This window comes from Papilio machaon, chromosome 5 (genome assembly GCF_912999745.1).
Source record: "Papilio machaon chromosome 5, ilPapMach1.1, whole genome shotgun sequence".
NCBI classification, from domain to species: Eukaryota; Metazoa; Arthropoda; class Insecta; order Lepidoptera; family Papilionidae; genus Papilio; species Papilio machaon.
In genome coordinates this window covers 930,583-952,771 of record NC_059990.1, presented here as the reverse complement: position 1 = coordinate 952,771, position 22,189 = coordinate 930,583, and the positions used below count along the sequence as shown (strand labels likewise).

Sequence of the window (22,189 nt, the reverse complement as noted above, 5' to 3'; positions counted from 1 at the left end):
ATAACGTCTTATTAAAAAAAAGATGTGGAACTCATATGGACAATGAATTTGTTTACAAACGCTTCTGTTCTGTAACCTAACAAATGTGTTCAAAGCATAAGGAATCAAAAGGAATGAGTAATATTACAATAGATTTAATTTTGCAATAGGAAAAGGAGGAAGCTTTCAAAGGTTTATTTCAACCTTTTATCATGACAATAGACGATAAATAGCACACCGGTATACATTTTGTTAACAAGAATCAGTTTTATGAATTATTTATAAGCAGAAACGCCTGGAAACCCATTGGTTACGCTTGCCGTATTTAAATTAACGTAGTCCAATTTTTATACAACAACCTTTTATCGCCTCTCTGGAAATGTTGTGTAGTGATAACCCAGAGTTATACGAACGAAATTTTTTAAAAGCTACTAGTTAAATTATTCAAACTTTCGTGAGACATTATTATTAACTTATATAGGAACGGCTAAAACGCTAACGTACATATATCCGGTGTCGGCACCGACGAGTTTCGAGCCCATCAGTGAGCGAAGGGCCGCGTCCGCGAAATAATACCAGTCCCACTCACCCTGATGAAGGGCCCCCGATGAGCTAGAAACTAGTCGGTGCCAACACCGGATATATGTACGTGAGTGTTTTAGTCGTTCCTATATAAATTAAAGCTACTAGTTGTCGCCTGTGAACTCCGTCCGTATTTACGCCTTTTACCTTACTAATCGTGATTTTCTAAGACCGAAATCTCCTTATAAAACATATCGCCACCTATGTTTATCTTTAACAAAACAGAGATAACAATATGCTTAAACGAAGATTTTGGTCTCAAAAACCAACGGTAAGTAAAGTAAAGTTGATTTTGAAAACATGGCACGATTTGGCATACATGAACGCGCCTTATAAATAATGAATGTGAGATGTAGAAAGTCCTGCGTCAATTTACTTTCTTCAATATTTACTTTCGTTACTTTCTTGTCACACTTTAAATTATGTTTTAATTTACGATTGTGACATGTAATACGTGATCTACGTTTTTAATCCCATTTAGCAGCTATTAATCAATAATCTTACTTTACTAATATTATAAATGCGAAAGCTTAGATGGATGGATGTTTGCTTAAAGGTATCCCTAGAACGGCATAACGGATTTTGATGGTAAGATGTAGTATGTCATAGTCTGGAAGATATGTTTATAGGCTTCTTACAAAGTTTTTTATTCCACGTGGACGGAGTCGCGGACGAAATCTAGTCTTATATAAATCTCTTTTGGTATTATGAACAATTGATAAATTTTTGACATTACCAAAATAATATACACGAAAGAAAGCAAAAAACTGATATTTGCGAAATTGCTAATTAGTCAACTTAATGAAAAAATACTCGTACTAATCTCATAATGGTATGAGGTCCTGGTACTTCCTCGTCCAGGTCGCTCATTCAACAGATTTTAATATCTTAACATTATTTCACTAAAAGCAAGAGCATTTCCTGGTAGTTCATTTAGACTGCAAGTTTTGGTTATTTCAATACTTGCAGTTAATTAATTTATTACTTTTTAAATAACTCGCAAATACTAAAAACTCTTAATATAACAAGTTTTTTAATTAAAAGACTGATGCGGAGACGGAACCCTAACGAATGCCATATAATTTTACAAAGGATTCTTTTTTAATTAAATTGCCATTAATTCAAGAACTTCTCATAGAAGCGTTTACTAAAGATTTAGAGGTAGTTGATTAAAATTTAGATTCTATGAATTATTTTTCTACTTTCTTGTTAATTATATAATATTTGAAACAATAATTAAATACCTAAGTATCCCATCATAGACATAGGTACTAAAAATGTTATTAGTAAGTACATAATATTAAATCTATTTTTTATATGATAAGATGGAAAACGAGAAGCGGCCACCTGAATTCGCCGAAATAGCGAGACGACCGCCAACCATAGACATCCGCAATCGCGGATTCGTTGCCTACATCTTATTGATGGAGGAAGGGACGCACAAAAAGAGAATATTTCCCATTCCAATGCATCGTCTACTCCGACAAATCCACTTACCCTTCCCATCCTTTCCATATAAGAAAACGGTGGAAAAGAGGACTAAAATTAGGCCTCGGCATACTCCTCAGACGAAACGCGGAATTACTTCCACTTCACGCCTGTCTTATGTGTGGTCTTGGTAAATATTTCACTGGGCGAGCCGGCCAATTCGTGCAACAGATGTTGTTGTTGCTGGCGTCTACCATTGTGATCAAACATTAGCAATCTAGTATAACTTTAACATTAATATTTTCATATTTACATAAATTTACCAGAAGATTTATTTAATAGGTCAGTATTATGTGGATCACAAAACAAGGTCAAGAGATATGCTACCGATCTAAACAAACCGGTTTACTGGGTATCTATCAAGAGTCACGGCGTCCTGCGGAGAGAAAAGTAACACTTTCGTGACCGTCATGCGCTACACAAACTTAATATTCAATAGTAAACGCGATATATAGCAGCACTTTGCTCAACCTTATCGCATTTCACCGACAATTTAGATTAGGTAGTGTTAGAATATGACGTCTTCAATGTCGCGTTTTTTGATTTTCTTAGCTTGTTTAGGACTCAGTATTGCGATAGGTAGGTACTGCTTCTTGAATTAACATTAAATACTAGAAGTGAAACAAAACCTGATCTTTTGAGTAAGAAAATGGTGTTCGTCAGACTGTTTATTCATTTCCAAGAGTTGTCATAATCGTGCCAAATCCATAGTCTCTGCATAACCTCTTATTTACATACGTACAGTGAACTGTTATATTTATCTATAGTATTTGAAATTTAATTACAGAGGTAATATTATCAGAAAGAGTCCCTGTGAACGTTAAATTCACAGAAGTAGCAAAGGAGAGCGATACAAATGAGGAACGTATAGTAGGAGGTAGGAATGCGACCTGCGAGGAATTCCCACACCAAGTCAGCTTTGTTGTTAACAACTCTTATTTCTGTGGAGGATTTATAATTAGCGATCAGTACATCCTGACTGCGGCACATTGCGCACAAGAGTATGTATTCTAGTTTCATAAATTCCTAAGTATATTCTGACTTCAAGTTCAGATGAAATATCTTATTTTAACTTATAAGTTAACATAAAGTTGCTTGTGTTGTTGTACTTAAATAAATCATATTGTAGAATTATTTTTATAAATAATTTCTTCAACAGGGTCGATCCTTCAACAGTTGTCATGAGAATCGGCAGTACATGGAGAAAGAACGGTACAAAAGTGACAGTAACAGAAGTTATACCCTACCCGGAGTACAACAATCCACCTTACGACAAGGACATAGCTGTTATGAAGATCGCCGAGCCTTTACAGTTTGATGCCTGCACTCAACCCATAGCTCTGCCTCCCAAGGGACTAACAGCTAGCTACGGTGAAGTTATAACAGTTAGTGGATGGGGACGTACTAAGGTATGCATTATTCTACTCAGAAGTCGATAGTTATATGCAAGAATCCAAGAAAACGTACATAATATTAGGTATAATAATTACAATATTACCAAGGATTCTATTCCTATCCTTTTCTGCTGAAATTTTGATTTCTAGTTTTGTTTGTTTTAAATAAAACTTTAACAACTATTCCAGTTATGTGACGGTGAAACGTAATTCCTTTTGTTCCTCTCGTAAGTAATTGATATTAAACCGCTCACTTACATTTTTGTGTAATATACTTCTCTTCCAGCAAGGTGTTACCATGATACCTGATAGATTGATGGCAGTTAACCTGACTGTAGTAAACCACACGCTCTGCCGCGCGTCTTACCTCCCGCTCTCAATCACTGAGAACATGCTGTGCGCAGGAAATTTCTTTTTAGGGGGACAGAGCACTTGCCAGGTAACACCCTATAATTTAAGAGTAAACTACAATTTATTTCATTGTAACAATCGGTGAAATTTTACATCTCAGACAAGTGACGTTTTTGGCGTGTACCGAAAAATACATCTGCGAATTACACCATCTCACTTAAACGTTCCCCCTTCACTCCAAGGCATGGTAATAAAGAGCACGCTATAGAAATACCGCCCAGGGCACCGGTAGCTCTGTAAGTGGCACCGAAGTGCAGATTTAGGTTATATCAGTTCGATTCTGGCAAGCATCTTTTTTTTTATTCTACCTTCATAATGTCGTGACAAAACGAGCTATGATCGAGCTATAGATTAGTCTTTTCTGTACACATACACATGTATGCTAACAGTAAAATATCTCTTATTACAGGGTGATTCCGGTGGCATTGGTACAATCAACAATGTAGCCCGAGGCATAGTGTCATTTGGCCGGGGCTGCGGCCAGCCGCTCGCTCCCAGCGTCTTCACCGACATCTCCGCGCCTGATATGAGGGACTTTATTACGAAGCACACGGGATTATAGACTATATTTAATGTTCTAGATTAAGGATCTAATTTATAATATACGTTTATGTTAAAATTACAGTTTTTTATTCTTATTTACCATGTTTAAAAAATCAAACTTGCGAGATTGCGAGTTAAAAGGACGCTAATAAAACCACTATAAAAAAAAAGAAATCGTACCCTTGTCATTGACTAACACATATGTTGATAAATGGAGTAAGGTCAGGAAAAAAATAGCATTGAAGGTATGTGGGTAATTCTAAACAAATATAAAATCAGATAAATTTGAATAGATAAGTTCCGTTGCTAGCTATTGTATTTAGTTGCAAGTTAAGCACATGTTAGTAGACATTTATTCAGTTTACATTTACCGAGAAAATGTGGTCTTCAGTCTTTGTATATTTGATAATGTGTGGATTCTTGTTTGCATATCGTAAGTACTTTTGTCTTCTATAATGTTCTAGTTTTCTAGCGATATGAACTGTTGGCATAGATTTTATGTTTCTATTTTACATGTTTCCTAGTAAACGTGGTATACGCCAGCAATAACAATAATCTGTTAAACGAATGCGTCGGAAAGCTAATAGTAAATCAGTTGTACACTTTTAGAAGTTGATTTTGGTTTCGATTAATTTACAATATTTTCTTTTTCATAATTTTATTACATTATACAACATTTCTAACAAAGAATTATATTATTCAAATTACGACGATTTTTAAAAGTACTGCTTTAGGAAAGCTAGCCGCAATTCAAACTCTCAGACTAATGCAACAATTTATGTGAACTCAATATCTTTGTAATATCATCCAGAAAATGAAATAACTGAAAAAAATTCTATCGATAACATAAGTGAAGGAGAAAGTGAGAGTATCGGACAAGAAGCTCGGATAGTCGGCGGTCGGCGCGCGACCTGCGAAGAATTCCCGCACCAAGTTAACTTTATTGTTAACAACTCTTTCTTCTGCGGGGGCTTCATTGTACACGAACGATTTATTCTAACAGCAGCACATTGCGCACAGAAGTATGTATAGATTATTGCTACCACCATGTTTCTCAAACTTTAAAGTATTTAAAGTTTTAATTTCACAGTTCACTTCCACAATGTCGATAATTTTCTTTCTCAAAGCCCGGCAACGCATCTGTGGTTCTTCTTGTGTTGCGGATGTCTATGGACGATGACGATCTCTTAACACTAACAGTTCCAATGCTTTTAGTGTTTTGTGCAGTTTGAAAGAAAGAAAGAGAAGTTTTTACTCCCTTACTTCCTTAGTATATAAAAAAAATAACTCAAGTCGATAGGGTAGAGTAGGGTATAAGTCTAGCCTCATTGGTTTTCTAAAGTATTTTTTTTCAGTGTCGATCCATCCACTGTCGTACTAAGGACAGGGAGCTCTAACCGAAAGAACGGTTCAATAGTCCCGATAGAAGAAGTGATACCATATCCAAAATATAATAATCCACCACTCGACAAAGATATAGCCGTATTCAAGACGGCTAAACCTATAGAGTTCAATTCGTGCACTCAGCCTATAAAGTTACCAACCAGAGGTTTCTCACCCTTGGCCGGGTCTGAAATGACTGTCAGTGGTTGGGGACGCACCAGGGTAATGCGGTTTATAAATATTATTTTTATCAAAATTGGTCTTTGGCAATACAAATTTTAGTTAATAAATTATGTTTCGTGTATTTCAGCAAGGGGCATCCACGCTACCGGATAGTCTGATGGCAGTCAATTTAACGATTATTGACCGCATGCTATGTACCATCGCTTATGGGACCACGTTCACAAACAACATGTTCTGTGCGGGAAATTTTATATTAGGCGGGAAAAGCGCTTGTCAGGTATCATATTAAACACTAATTCTAATTCGTTGAAAGGATTATGATTGGGCAATATGTAAGATAACAACTCTTCATGATTCTCGTACGTCACTTTTACATTTTTTCCAACTAATAAGATCATATTTTTGTAGTTGAAGGATGAGTTTTTATATATTGCAAGATGTAATTTGTTTCATAATCTTCCCAGAGATACTAATAATCTTGAAAGAATTCATTCCTGGTCATTTCTAATATCAGCGTGCGATAAAAAGATTGACATATTGTTTAAGCTAAAATGCAATTGAAACACTGTCTAAGTTTTTATGGATAGGTCCGTATAGTTTATTTAGCGTAAATTTTATAAAACACATTTTTACTGTAAAATGATGTACGCGAAATAAAATGTGTGTGGGCGATATCATGTTACCGCATTCCTGCTCCCGCATTCCCGAATAAAGTTGCATATTTTAAATGTACCTACATGAATAAATTCTTACATCAAATATAAACGAATAAAGTGCCGTGGCTCCTAAAGTACGGAGATATATATTGGCTTTACTTATACTACTTTTTTTATTTTATATCGCTTTACTGTAGATAATGTAGCAGTGTTCCAATGTCAGATTTGAGATATGGAGCAAAATAGGCGAATTGTAAACGTTACTGTACACTAATTGATGTGCTTTATCTTGTACTTTTATTTCTTCTTCTAGAGCCGCTTAAAATCTGCTTTATTTACTAATTTGATTCACGCTAGAATCAACATTAAGCGCAAAATTACTCCGGTTAAATAAGAGATGAAATATGTACTCCTATTACATAATAATTAACTTAATTGGGACCAGGGTGACTCAGGAGGGGTTGGTGCGGTAGACGGTGTGGCCCGGGGCGTCGTGTCGTACGGGCGCCTTTGCGGCCAACCTCTAGCGCCGACAGTCTTCGCTGACCTAGCCGCACCGAAGCTCCGGGATTTCATCACTACTGTAACGGGATTATAATAATAAACTGGAACAAGCATCTGTTACAATGTTTTATTCATGCCTACCGTGCGATTGTATTTCTGAAACAACCTAAAAAGATTTGTGATTTTAGTTTTTTTCAAGAAAAATGAAAGGTTGACAAAACGGTTTCTTATGGATAGTGGAAACATAATAAAAAAAGTTCGTCACCTGTGGAATCCAGGTAGACAGAAAAGATACATAATGTCTGTACGTCTCATTAAAAATAGAGAAGTCTCTCTGATGCCAACTTTTGTTGAGTGTTATAAAGATAAGTGGTCTGTAATTTTTAATAATAGTTTTTTTTTTAATTATTTACTTAGTGATATTAAAACTATCAACTTTTACAATGTATCACAGATAAAACCGCATGTTTAAGAAATGTTCTTATATATTAAAAAATAAACAACATAGGATTTTCAGGTATAAGTGGTAAATGTGTAAACAAAAATCATTCTTGGATTAATAAAATAAAAAGAAATAAATGTCATCTACGTAATCGTTAGTTCCTAAGTATATGTCTGTGTTTTAATCTTTGACAAAAGTATTAAAATTTTAATGATGGGGGCAGCAATTATATTTGCTTTTATTTTACTGGTATATAAAAAGCTGCATTTACCATAAATATCGCAATTGTTTGTCAAACTTTGCATCGATCCAGTCTGATTTGTTAATCAACATGTTTTGGATTTTCATTTGTGCTCTAACATGTTTGTCATCAGTGGAATCAAGTGAGTGATTCGCAAGAGCATATTGTTTTTCATTTTTGCAAAATCTGTCACGAATAGAGCGTTCTATTCAAAAATAGTAAGCGAACAGAAGTGAGAGAGTTTGGACCAGTATTTTATTCCATGAAAAAAGAGTGACATTTCCTATATTTTTTTAATTTAAGTGCCATGTTAGAAGTACCTACTAAAATGTTTCTAGTTAGATCGCTTCAATATCATCATCTTACTGTGATATTCCCTTTTATTCTCGTCAAATATGTTTTTGTACAAATGTTTCTGCAGTGGGAACTCACAGCTACATAAAAACATTCAGCCTGGTCGTAATTTTCAAGCAAAAGACTCACTTCAAGTCTACTTCATTCAGAGATCATCGTATCAGAGAGAGTGCCAGTGAGTAGCGCGCCAATATCCAGTTACCCAGTCCAGGACAACGAGCCTAACAAATCGCAAGGCAGGATAGTGGGGGGTCGCAACGCCACTTGCGAGGAATTCCCTCACCAAGTGAGCTTCATTGTGAACAACTCCTATTTCTGTGGGGGGTTTATAGTCAGTGAAAGATTCATCCTTACAGCTGCACACTGTGCTCAAAAGTAAGTTGACAACCAATAAATGCGAATCTACCAGTCTTGACGTTTGAATAAAACATTATAAAAATTTTACGCACATATTATCGTCATAGATTAAAGGAGTAGATTAGTAATATTTAACATTCCAATAGTCACTAAAGCAAATAATAACCAAATCATAATTTTATTTTCATAATCTTTGGCACTTGTTTAAGGACATTATATGCGAGTTTATTATTTAAGTATTCTAATTAAGTTAAGGATATTGTTATTCTCAGTTTACAGAGCTATTCACAAGATCTAATACCATCCCAATAGAAAGGGTCGAATCTTCTTTATTGTTTTAATATTCGTAGACAAATTGGATCAAATCCCCTGGTGTTAGAGCAAAATCAATTTGGATTCGATCGTTATTTGGCTTTAGATTTATATAACTCACACAAAATGCTGTTCGAGTAGTAAATTTAACTGATTCACTGTTTTCATTGTAGTTTGAAATTTACCTACAACCATAATTTCTTCCATATCATGAAAACCTATTTACTTGTAAAATAATTATTTGCCCTCTCTCATAACATTTCGTTTCCATATAATTTGTGCAGAAATCCATCCGAAAAAATTATTACTAGAAAATAAATGCATAACTATATTATGGTATCCCTTATCTACTCTTAAATATTTTAGCGTGGACCCATCAACCGTAGTATTACGATCAGGAAGCACTTTTCGTACAAACGGGACCATCTTATCTATTATTGAAGTAATCCCTTACCCCGAATACAATAACCCAGCATTTGATAAAGATATAGCTGTTATGAAGACAGCAGAAACTATAAAATTTGATTCCTGCACTCAACCGATAAAGCTACCGCCCAAGGGATTGACTGCAGAAGCCGGGACTACATTAGTCGTGAGCGGATGGGGACGCACAAAGGTAGAGTTTTTCTTCAATTTCATGTTTCAATTTCTTCGCAGATATGTGCATCACGATGTTTTCCGTCACCGTAAGAACGTCGAATACTGGTAGATAGTGGTTATCACTAATGGTAGATTGATACATTAGCAAAACCCAATGGACAATAAGATAATTTTGTACTCTTCTAGCAAGGCGCTTCCACGATTCCCGAGCGACTGATGGCAGTCAACTTAAGAGTAGTGGATCACAGACTCTGCCAAGCTGCGTACTTCCAAATGGAAATAACCGAGAACATGTTGTGCGCCGGTAACTTTTTCCTGGGAGGGGAGAGTACTTGTCAGGTAGTTTAAATTACTTTTTAAGATCATTGCACATATTTTCTTTACTTTGACTTCATTAGATATAATGAAGATAACTTTCGTTTACTGCTGAATTGAAAAGGAATCTTTGTGGCAATGAATGGAAAGGCCATTAAAAAACTACTATAATATGTCGTCTTTTTGCCACTAAGCTCGATGAAAAGTAATAAATTCATCCTTTTGGAAGTCAGTTAAAGGGAACGATTATAAAATCTTTTATTTCAGGGTGATTCTGGAGGTGTGGGTGCAATCGATGGTGTGGCCCGGGCTATCGTGTCTTTCGGCCGCGGCTGCGGCCAGCCTTTCTCGCCCAGCGTCTTTACAGACATCTCCGCTCCCAAAATGAGGGACTTCATCACAAAACATACAGGACTTTAGATGCAATGCTGTATAAAATACAATGTAATGATGTACTAAAGTTAATAAAAAGTAAACGAATATCTTTCTTATTTTAAACCTAAGGAATCCATACCTTTACTTTAACGGGACAGAGAAACAAGAATAGAATTTTATGTTAGGTGTTATGTAGGGTTTAAAAAGAATTATTCAATAATTTATATAAGTTAATCGGACTTGAATTCTAAGCACCAAAATACCAAATACATTCTTGAAGAATTGAAATAAAATCGTACTTATTCTATTTAGTACGTGTATAATAGTTATTCAATGTGAGAAATGTGCGTGAGACATCTTACTGATATTATAAAAAGATATCTCCAGAAGGATTGCTTGGATCTAGATAACATTTGGTATATATATAGAACACAGTCTAGAAGAACACATAGGTTACTAAAGAGTACAGAAATGTGTACGGTTCCCATGGAATAGGTATGATTCACATATTGACTTGATAACTCCGCAACGGTTCAATACATGTTTTTAAATATAACACAGATATAGAACATAGTTAGCAGTAACAAATTATAATTTCTTTACCCCTTTTTTTTAATTCTGCGCAGACGAAGACGAGGGCAAAAACTAGTTTATCGTAATTGAAGTTCACTTGGAGGCAAATTGTTTGTACGACAATGACAAATACCGACATTGGTTTATTTTAAAGGGCTATTTTAAACATGTGGGTTATTTAAATGATCAGTTCGCGCTACATACATCCATCTGTTTATGTACTTGATCGCATTTTTGCTGACAATCAGGTTAAGTTCGTATGTCTGGCATTTTTTTTTATCATAAGGTGGCAAACGAGCAAACGGTCACCTGAATACGCCAAAATAACGAAGTGACCGCTGCCCATAGACATCCGCATTTGCAGTGACCTTTAATCGATAGAGGAGGGAACGCATTGGAAGAGGATATATGCTCTTTCTGTTCGTTCATCTCCTCCCGTCAAATCCACTTCCCCTTCCCTTCCTTCCCTTATAAGAAAATAGTGGGAAGGGAACGTGGACTATAGTTAGGCCTCCGGTACGCACACTTATCAGAGGTAACACGGAATTGCTTCCACTTCACGTCTATCTCTATCGACCCGGCCTATTCGTGCACCCAACAAATATTGTGTTGCAGGATCTACCACTGTTAATGATGATATTCCCGGACACCCTGTATGTCTGTATTTTAATCTTTGTCAAAAGTATTAAAATTTTAATGATAAGATGCCAGCAATTAAGTTTTGTTTCATTTCACAGATATAAATAGCAAGTTTAATAATGCGGTTGTTCCTTTAACTTTACATCGATTCAGTTTGTCGATTGATTTTTTATTCAACATGTGGTGTTGGATTTTTATTTGGGCTCTTAAATGTTTGTCATCTCTCCAAGCAAGTGAGTTCACAAGAACATTAATTTAAAAACAGTAATATTAAAATAAATTTTAAGTTAATTTTTATTTTTAACAATTGGAATTAGATTTTACTACGTTTTTCTATTCTTTAAATCCTATCATTTTGAAGTCACAGTTATCTTGGTAAATTATAGACACAGAATCTAAAAAATAGCACTGTTATTATGACTAAAGGCGTGTACCAAATTTAAAAAATAATGTCAACGAGAAGGGGGTCTAACTTAAGTTACAAGATTTGTACAAGATATAAACAAAAAGATTCAATTATAACATGTAGTAAAATTAATTAATCAATTAATTAAAATTAAAATTAATTGTTAACCGATTAATGTCCGATGACGGCACCGACTAGTTTCGGACCCGTCGGGGGTCTATCTTCAGGGCGTGTTTATTCACTTCAAAATAATCACTCGCCCTGAAGATGCCGTCACTGGACGATCACACGTGAGTTAAGCCGTTATTAATTAATTAGTTATTATGGCTCACGAAAGTTTAAATTAATTAATCTTACTTCTTACTTATAATATTGATTATAAACATAGTCGATGTGCAAGTCAATTGTATGAATTAAAAAATAAGAACAAAATTAGTCTCGAATAGGGAAATCTATTAAAAAAGAGGAAGAAAAGAGAAAAAGTAAAGATGTTTGAACCAGTTTTTTAATTAATGTAAACAGGGTAACATTATCTTCGCTTTTAATTAGCACCAAAATACCTCTAATTGGATATAAATAACAAACATTAACATTGATAACGATAACCTTACTTAATATTGTCCACAAATTAACCCCAACATTAAGCATTAACTTATTGAAAGTTTGTTGTCCTCTTTTTTTAATATTAACTTTGGCTCGCGAATTTGTCAGCGCAAAATAAAAAAAAGACTAAGTTACTGCCGTACATTTCAATTACCTTCTAATTAAAGTTCCGTCAAAATTGGTCCTGAGCCTTCGGAGATTACCCGGAACAAACGCGGACTTCCGGACAAACAGAGATAGACGGACAAAAATAAAAATATGGTTTTTCGTTATGAGCATCGTAAATACAGCGTGTTAGCAGATTATTATGTTTTTCATATTTTATATATTTTAAATACTCACAATTTTTTTATTCACTGGTATTTTTTAAATGGCAACAATTGGTAAGACTGTGTATATAGCATGCTTAACTAAGCATAGTAAAGCAGTAACTAAGCAGCAACTAAGCAATATAGGTAGGGGTAACTACCCCTACCTATATTCACTTCAGAGTGAAATGAAGCCAGCTGAAAACCATCGCAGGGATGGTTTAATCCATTTCTTCATACACTGAGCGGGCTACCTTTTGCCCCAATTTTATTGTTTTAGAATAACCTCCAAAACATAATTTGTAGTGATGTAATTTTTTGACCCAATCTTATTATTTAGAAATCATCGTATCAGAGACAGTGCCAGTCAATAACGCGCCTGCAGCCAGCGATCCAGTCGACAGCGAACTTAATAGACCCCAGGCTAGAATAGTGGGGGGTTTCAATTCCACGTGCACAGAGTTCCCCCACCAAGTTAGCTATATTGTGAACAATTCGTATTTCTGTGGTGGATTCATCGTCAGTGAACGATTCATCCTAACAGCCGCACATTGTGCGCAAAAGTAAGCCAATTATTACCTTGATATAGTTTATTGTTAACGTTGGCCTAAAAGGTCCCAAACCTTCGTACGGTCAACCGAACATAATTAAATTGATACACATATCGTCAGTGATTAAAAGAAAACACAGTAGTACTATTTTATGTACTTAGATACCCGAATATATATAAAAAAATCAAATCATTGTTTTTCGCAATTTTTAGTCTTTGACAACAGTCAAGTGTAACTGCATCATTCTACTAAAATCGTGGCTAAATAATATTGTGTTTTACAATTCTTTTAACCATTTAAGAATTCTAAGGTAGGATTAACTACGGTATAAATTCTGAATTCACACAGCTATACATACAAGAGATCTAATATTATCCTAAGGCATTATATTAAAAAACCTACGTAGACCAATTGGATAAAATCCTTAAAAGTTTAAACGAAGTCAATATCGTTCGTTGTTCGGCATTAATTTTTATTGATAACTCACAAAATATTCTTATCGATTAATGAATTTAAATTAATTCACTGTTAATTGCACAATTTTTTTCTTGGTATCAAAAGTATTTAGAACATTTATTAGCATTGGATCTCACATTCTCATATTTTGCTCACTCCTTATGTTTAGTCAGTATCCACCTGAATTTTTAACTTTTTGGATCGTTTTATAATGACTTCTTAGTTGTATAAATAACTTTCTTCTAATCTTTTAGCGTCGACCCATCAACCGTAGTATTACGGGCTGGAAGCACTTTTCGTACCAATGGTACTATCATACCTATTATAGAAGTGATTCCAAACCCTGAATATGATAACCCACCATTGGATAAAGATATAGCTGTAATGAAGACAGCAGAAGCTATTCAGTTCGATTCCTGTATACAACCGATTGCGCTACCACCCAAAGGATTGATTGCGAGAGCCGGAAATACATTACTTGTGAGCGGATGGGGACGCACCGAGGTAAAGTTTAAATAGATGCGAGAAATAAATGATGAGATTCAAATTGTCCTCTTCAGCTCGTACACTTACCCACTGAAAAACTTAAGCCTATCCTTGATAGGGGTTATAATGTCTAAGTTCAAAGTGTCGCGGTGGTTTTCACAAATGGTGTCATTGGCAAGTACCAATAGATGATAAGATCTTTCACCTGTTCCAGCAAGACGCTACTACGATCCCTTTGCGACTGATGGCAGTCAACTTAACAGTTGTAGACCGCAGACTCTGTCAAGCTACGTACTTCCTGGAAGTGGATATAACAAGGAACATGTTATGTGCTGGTAACTTTTTCCTGGGAGGGGAGAGTACTTGTCAGGTGAATTATATATCTCTTAAACTTTGTTTGCTCTAGCTTGTATCCTTTTCTTTTTAGTTAGAGATTTTTGAACGTGTTATCAGCTCGGCTTGCTGAGATCGCTTCCAAATTCGTCAGACACATAATGGGGGTTTTGGTTGAATGGAGTGACCCTCAAGCTAAGTTGCGAAACCGAAGTATAACCCTTGTTCTACTATCTTGAAGAAAAAATAAAAGAAGATAGGACAAACACAAACAATATATCAATGCCTATAAAATATTGTACTTCAGGGCGATTCTGGAGGTGTGGGAGCGATCGACGGTGTGGCCCGGGCTATCGTGTCGTTCGGCCGCGGCTGCGGCCAGCCTCTGTCGCCAGCCGTGTTCACAGACATCTCCGCTCCCACGATGAGGGACTTCATCACGCAATATACTGGTCTATAGATTAAGATACGGCAAATACACTTAATGTGTTATTAAATAAACAGTATTTGAACTAGTTTTTATTTTATAAAATAATTCTAACCTTTACTTCAATGACAGCTGGGAGAAAAATTATATAAAAGTTGTTTTAAGACTTTTAAAAGAGGACATAATGAAGATAACTATAGCACATTAATACCATTTTCTCGATAAGTTAATCAAGCTGGAAGTCAAAGTATCAAAAAATTTAAAAATCATATATAGAAAAAAAAATTCAGTCGAATTGATAACCTCCTTCTTTTTGAAGTCGGCTAATAAAACAGATTGACGTTTACATGAGAATAGTTTTTAATTTTCTTCCCCATAATTCCGTGTCGTAATCAATTAAAATTAAATCTTCAGTAAACCTGTTTTGCATGACAATAGAAAATAGCTACATAGGTAAGTTAGAGTGTTATTTTAAACATGTGGGTTATTTAAATGATCGGTTCGCACTAAATACATCTCTCCGTTTATACTTGATCTCATTTTTGTATTCAATGAGGTTAAGTTAGTCTGTCTCGCTGTGATAATGTTACTTACTGTTATCATTTTTGTAACTTGCTGTAAGTCTTTATTGGGAAGTAGTAAGTATTTTTTTATATCTGCTTAGTTTTGAGATTTTTACACAAAAGTTGCAATATAAAATAGGGCCAATTTTATCACAAAATTTGAAATCATCTCTCATTTGAAATCTAATGTAATCATCACATTACTGCACGTAGGAGGGTAACTATTGTGTTTGTGTATTGTCTTTATTCATATTCAGCTCCAATATCGGTCTTTATAATTTAATCCATAAAGCCTCGGATAATTTATTCATATGAGAATTCGCCGCCGTAATGCTTCACAGGGTAACACCATTTACCTTTTAATCAGAGATCATTCAATCGGAAAGAGTAACACTACGCTACGAAGCCGTTCCACAGAGTAACAAAACATTAGAGAGGATCGTGGGAGGTCACTTAGCCGCATGTGAGGAATTTCCCCATCAGGTCAGCTACGTCGTCAACAACTCTTACTTCTGCGGTGGATTCATCATTAGTAATCGATTTATACTGACAGCTGCGCACTGCGCTCAAAAGTACGTATGAAATAGTTGAACAGACAGTTTCAGTTCCTGTGAATTAGATAAACTCTTGGTGGAAGGGAAAATAAACATACAGATGATAAACGAAGTTAAAGAAATTATCTTTACGCTAGTAAAATAACCCATCCTTCGCCAATATCCTATTCTTCATGTGTTGTCTTGAAAACCCGGAAGCGAATCGATGAAACTTCATTTTCATAAAATACAATATTTAAAAAAAAGAGAGAGTTACCTATTTTTTTATTTGTTGGATCTCTTATTGCTCTTTAATTAAATTACAAAATTACTACATGTATTATTTCAGCGTTGTCCCATCAACTGTTTTACTTCGTTCTGGAAGTACATTTCGAAAGAACGGTAGTCATTCCAATAGCTGAAGTTATCCCGTACCCCGGCTACAATAGACCTCCATTTGACAAGGACATTGCGGTGATGAGGACTTCAGAAGACATCAAGTTCAATTCCTGCACACAACCAATAGCTTTGCCTGCAAAAGGATCAATGTTAAGGGCTGGAACACCTATGACTGTTAGTGGTTGGGGTCGTACTAGGGTATGTATATATACAAGCGATTGCTATTAGATGGGTTAAATTCAGACCCAAATTTTAGGAAAAATAAATCTTGATCCACTGATTTCGATCGTATGTAAGCGTTTTACTTATGTTACTTTGCTATAAATTTCAGCAAGGCGCTTCAACATTACCTGACAGATTGATGGCAGTAGATTTAAATCTAGTTAGTAGATCTCGATGTCAGTCAGCATACAATTCGTTAAGGATTACAGAGAATATGCTCTGCGCGGGAAACTTCTTCTTTGGTGGGAAGAGCACATGTCAGGTAAACAATTTTAAATATAATATAATATTTTATTCTGGTTATAAAAAATAAATATTTTATACTTAGCCATGTTTTTGAATATAATTATAAAATAAAAGGTGGAAAAAAGTAAGAGCAAATCTAGCAAACACGAAACTTTCAAGCGTTAGCTTGTCGTCCCAAGTTATCTGGCGGACTTCCATGTGAAAATTGTAACGTAAATAAATTCAAAAGCTCTTTTGTCATTGTTCATAGATAACTATTTTGTTAAGAAATACTCGTAGAACGTTGATATTTGATACAAAAATGTCAAGGTAAAAATGTAGTTGTTAAGATATTACTACAATAAAGGAATAAATAATAAAAGATTTAGAAAATATATTTAATGCTCACGCTCAATATTTCTTATTATTCATCTTTATTCGCATAAAATATATTTCCTTGATCAGGGTGATTCAGGAGGGGTGGGAGTTATCGACGGGGTGGCGCGCGGCGTGGTATCGTTCGGGCGGGGCTGCGGGCAACGGCTCTCTCCCAGCGTGTTTGCGAACCTCGCTGCACCGAACATAAAGGACTTTATCAAGACGCACACGGGATTATAAATAACGATGTTAACTACTAATAAAATAAATAATTGTTTTTTTTATAACTTTATTATTTCGATAGCTCAGGGGTTAAGCACTTGACTTGTAATATACAAATCCTAGGTTCGAATCCCGCCAATACCAATGAGTTTTTGATTTTCGATTTACATCGGTACATTTATGCGACGTTCTTGCAATGAAGGAAAACGTGATGCAACCTGCACATATCTGAGAAGAAATTCAAAGATACATGTGAAGTCAATAAACCTGCATTGGACCAGCATTGTAAACTATGGCCTAGTCACCCCTAACTTAGGATAGGCTCCGAGCCCCTCCACGCGAACTTATAGTGAGCTGATGATAATGAGCTCAAAACTTCACCTTTTTTAATTTTTATTTTTACATAAACCTTAATTAATTAACACAAACTAATTCCCAGTCAGAGTCGATACAGTTGCTCATATAGATTTCTCATATTCAAGCTAAGCAACTCCCTCAGTGACCCCTTAAATACCATGAATGCGGTAGTAAATAGGCAACGCCAACGCAGAACCTTTACTGACCACAAATTAAATATAGTAAAATCATCAAGAAGCAGCCTTACCTAAACTAAATTATCTAAAGCACGGAATAACTTGCAAACAAATGTAATTATTACTTCTCTATCCAGAAAACAAAATAGAAAAATTATTCGTTACTTTAGAAAATAATCTTCTAAATGTAATAACTAAAAATAATGGATTTCACAAACTTGTTCAATGTAAAGCGTTTGTACAATTATTCGCAGAAATTCTCTTCCAGCAGCGGCATCTCCAGTTAAATCATTTCAAGAGGTCTGAAGTTGGCCGAACGTGAAGTGCGCTCTTAGCAAAACTATTTAATGGTTAGACCGTACGAGAGTCCTTAGTACTAGCGTCGACTGTTACTGCATTTATTTGTTATTTTATGTACTTGATCCTCAATAAAAGGAAATTGAATTCTATGTACATACTGACTTGACAGCAGACAACACTAACGGTAGTATATTGAAAAATCTGCATATTATTGAACTCCCAGTAATAGCGTGATTTGGACATGTTATGCGGAGGGATGATAATCATATAAACAAAAAAGTAATGAGATTGAATGTGGATGGCTATAAAGGTAGAGGAAGACCAAAGAAAGTATGGATGGATTGTGTGAAAGAGGATATGCGTAAGAAGGGGGTAAATTCAGATATGACGGCTGATAGAGATGTATGGAGGAGTAGTACATACTGTGCCGCCCCTCCATAGGGATAAGGGCAGGTTGATGATTGAACTCCCAGTAAATCATGTTAATGTATATAAATTATTATTATTAATACAAAACAATTTAATTAACCAGTTGTGATTATTTAAAAGTACTAATCTATCAGAAAATTAGTGCCTTTTGTGGAAAATCTAATTTGAATTTTTTGTTTTAAAATAAATCATTAAAATTAATTAGACGCCAATTAAGTAATTAAAGTACTAAATACAGAGAAAATAATAATATAAACAAGTTTTTGTACAACATAATAAATTAAAATTAAACTTTGTTAAGCTTTTCAAAACTACTCAGTTTACACGAGTATTTGTAGATATTGGATTGATATTGGTAGATAAAAAGAAATGAAATATTAATTAATTATCCAATTTAAAGTACCATTTACTAACGCAATTTAAATATGTTTTTTTTTAAAACTTAACGCTCTATATTACAATAGTTTGGTTCGGTTAAATTATGAGTTTTAAAATCGATTTCTTTATTTATTTCACGTATCCAAATGATTTCATTGGTTTTTTTTTTCAATAAAAGCGAAAGCAAGATACTTAAGAATGAACAAAAGGTAAAGAAAAAATATTGTAACCAACTTTAACCTTAAGATTACAAGATCATTTAAGACATCAAATAGAATTTTTCATCTTACTAATATTATATTATATTATTATTATATTAATGTTTTGATGGATGGATGGATGTTTGTTTGAAGGTATCTCCAGAACGGCTCAAAGGATTTCAATGAAATTTGGCGAAGATCACAAAGTCTGGGAGAACACATAGGCTACTTATTATGTTTTTTTCTATTCCGCTCGGACGGAGTCGCGGGCGATAGCTAGTAAGTAATAAACGTAACTATTAATCAACGGTACCTATTATTTACTATTGAAAACAAGTAGGTATATATTAGGTACCTCAATTATTATTCAAAATGACTTGTAAATAAAATTCGACAAATCATATTCGCAAAGTAATAAAGTATTAAATAGGTATTCATTTCCTTAATTTTCTTTATTGTAATTTCTTATGTATTATTGTATGTATTTTTATTTTGCATGATCATTTGTCACGGCCCACTGCGAGTGCAGGAAGTGATATTAACATAATGTACTGAGCACTTGCTTTATGTAATGTGTCTTGTCACCGATCGACCTTGTTCACGTACGTATGAAAAATAATCTTCGTGAAAACTACGAACGTGAATTCAATTTTTCACAAGACAGTTACGATGCAAAAAAGGCAGTCATGTTTTTAAAAAAGTACACAGATAAAAGTAGGAATTTCCACGTCTTATATATGCGTTGTTAGGTAGTTATTCTCGTAGCTAGAGCATCTTGTAATTTGAATATTAATTATTGTGCTGAAGGTTTTTATATTAAAGTGGAATTATTATGGCAGGAAATATTGTAAAATTAATATCTTTGAAGAACGTTATTGATTAATATTTCACTGTATCGGTAGAGATATTTATGTTGGTACTGTTAGTAAACAAGTTATTGTGCAGTGTCACTTTTGAAAATAACTGTCATTATAAAATTCATATCACAATGTTTATATATATTCATATACAATAGGTTGTAACGGAAATGTTGATTTTTATCACGCTTCTGAATAGAAGCAATGTTTCTATTGATATTATTACTAAAGTAGTTACTTTACTTTGTAAACTTTCTATAAACCTTGTATAAACTTAATATGCGATGTTATGCGATTCTATGTAATTAGAATGAAACTATTATTCCCTTAGTAATTAAATGGAATAAACATAATACAGAAATAGAAAACAAATGTCTCGTTTGCAGAAAATATATGTTCCTTAATAGCTTTCAAGCTATCGACCGCAAACCACTCGGTGTGACCTCTTGTTTACGACCTGTATATTTCTCGATACTAAATCTTCTCTAAGGACCTTACTTCCACATAAAACTGCTTTACATAAAATTGTTCTATATATATTTTTTTTTATAATTTGTTATAATAATATTTTAAAAAATAAGGTCAGCACTAAACCGCTTACTTTACTTAAGCGCTAATCACTCGTTCAAATTAAATACTTGTTCAAATAATTTGGTATTCTCTCAAATGAATCTCATTAATTATATTGTCATTGATATTTTTTTTATAAGATAAAGAGGCAATCGAGCAGCGGCAACGCCGAGGTGTTCAACGACGCCCATGGACATCTGAAATACGAGAGGAACCGCAGATGCGTTGCCGGCCTTTGAGAAAATGATACGCTCGCTTTTTGAAGGACCCTGTAGCGGTTTGGAAATACCGCCTAGAACAGATCATTCCACAACGCTGCTGTGCGAAACAGAATTATATTCAAACTAAGTCATATATATCGTTATAAGAAGAATTATAATAAGAAATGTAAATACATAAATACATACATTTTGCATATTTATTATTAACTAGCTTTTACCCGCGACTCCGTCCGCGCGGAATAAAAAATAGAAAACGGGGTAAAAATTATCCTATGTCCGTTTCCTGGTTCTAAGCTACCTGCCCACCAAGCCCATCAGTTCGACCGATCTCGAGTTATAAATAGTGTAACTAACACGACTTTCTTTTATATATATAGATTTTCTTATTTTTTATTTACAAAATTGTACTTTGTAAGCAATCATTTGCGAAGTCTCACGTTTCTGTTGTAATTAAATTAAATAACCGCATTTGTATTTATGAAGTGATAATTTTGTATTCATATAATTTATATAATTGATTATTTAATAATAATATATAATTTTTATATATATATATTTATTTATTTAAAAATTCAGTACATATTATATGCATGCTCAGATAATATTTTTTCCATTGCCAAAACACCTGAAAGAACGCCGATAACGCATTCAGGTCATCCCTAACTTAGGGTAGGCTCCGAGTCCCTCGGTGGAGACGTATAGTGAGGTGATGATGGTTCCTCTGGTGTTGCGGATTCCCATCAGCGTCAATGATTAACTCGGTGTTTCAGCCGCTCGTTTGCACCTTCTCTTATTGAAAAAAAACCTGAAATACCGAATTATAAAAACTCCTATAATATAATTACTATCTTTTAACCATATTGTTTTTGGTTCCATGCTAAAAAATAACAAATGATTGCTAAATCTAAATATATTCATAATTCCTGTACACAATAATATTATTAGATATCAACTAACCTTGGTATTACTATCCATGTATTTAGAGGTTATAGTTTGAATATTTTACCAAACAATTACTATAATGTCACTGTCATTAAATAAATAAAAAACTCAGCCTAGTGTGAGGGTTATAGGCAATTGTAATCTTACTAATATTTGAAATGCGAAAGTTTAGATGGATGGATTGATGCATGTTTGTTAGAAAGTATTTCCGGAACGACTAAACGGACCTTGATAAAATTTGGGATAGATGTAGAACATAATCTGCAAAAACACATAGGCTATTTATTAAATTTTTTATTAAATCCACACGGACGGA

At 34.4% G+C, this 22,189-nt stretch overlaps 2 protein-coding genes and 1 pseudogene across 2 annotated transcripts; all 3 read left to right on the top strand.

Moving 5' to 3' along the window:
* Window positions 1–2,343: 2,343 nt before the first annotated feature.
* LOC106720391 (transmembrane protease serine 9-like) lies at window positions 2,344–7,229 on the top strand. Its single transcript, XM_045677998.1, has 10 exons — window positions 2,344–2,628; window positions 2,837–3,050; window positions 3,209–3,458; window positions 3,730–3,882; window positions 4,264–4,413; window positions 4,758–4,830; window positions 5,209–5,419; window positions 5,753–6,002; window positions 6,091–6,240; window positions 7,065–7,229. The coding sequence occupies exons 1-10, from the start codon at window positions 2,565–2,567 to the stop codon at window positions 7,215–7,217; spliced, it is 1,668 nt and encodes a 555-aa protein (XP_045533954.1). The 5' UTR covers window positions 2,344–2,564; the 3' UTR covers window positions 7,218–7,229.
* Window positions 7,230–7,896: 667 nt separating this feature from the next.
* On the top strand, window positions 7,897–10,164 carry LOC106720123 (trypsin 3A1-like). Its single transcript, XM_014514705.2, has 5 exons — window positions 7,897–7,948; window positions 8,310–8,535; window positions 9,196–9,445; window positions 9,616–9,768; window positions 10,012–10,164. Exons 1-5 carry the CDS (start codon window positions 7,897–7,899, stop codon window positions 10,162–10,164), a joined length of 834 nt encoding a protein of 277 aa, XP_014370191.2.
* A 2,672-nt stretch (window positions 10,165–12,836) lies between these two features.
* On the top strand, window positions 12,837–17,461 carry LOC106720121 (annotated as a pseudogene).
* The last annotated feature ends 4,728 nt before the right edge of the window (window positions 17,462–22,189 follow it).

What these genes read in the sequence shown, in the direction of transcription:
- LOC106720391 (XM_045677998.1), top strand. Translation starts at nt 2,565, where the DNA reads ATGACGTCTTCAATGTCGCGTTTTTTGATTTTCTTAGCTTGTTTAGGA. An exon ending in GGGGACAGAGCACTTGCCAG is followed by an intron (nt 3,883 to 4,263) that starts GTAACACCCTAT and finishes CTCTTATTACAG; the next exon opens with GGTGATTCCGGTGGCATTGG. An exon ending in GCAGCACATTGCGCACAGAA is followed by an intron (nt 5,420 to 5,752) that starts GTATGTATAGAT and finishes ATTTTTTTTCAG; the next exon opens with TGTCGATCCATCCACTGTCG.
- LOC106720123 (XM_014514705.2), top strand. Translation starts at nt 7,897, where the DNA reads ATGTTTTGGATTTTCATTTGTGCTCTAACATGTTTGTCATCAGTGGAA. An exon ending in TTTGTCATCAGTGGAATCAA is followed by an intron (nt 7,949 to 8,309) that starts GTGAGTGATTCG and finishes TACTTCATTCAG; the next exon opens with AGATCATCGTATCAGAGAGA. An exon ending in GCGGATGGGGACGCACAAAG is followed by an intron (nt 9,446 to 9,615) that starts GTAGAGTTTTTC and finishes GTACTCTTCTAG; the next exon opens with CAAGGCGCTTCCACGATTCC.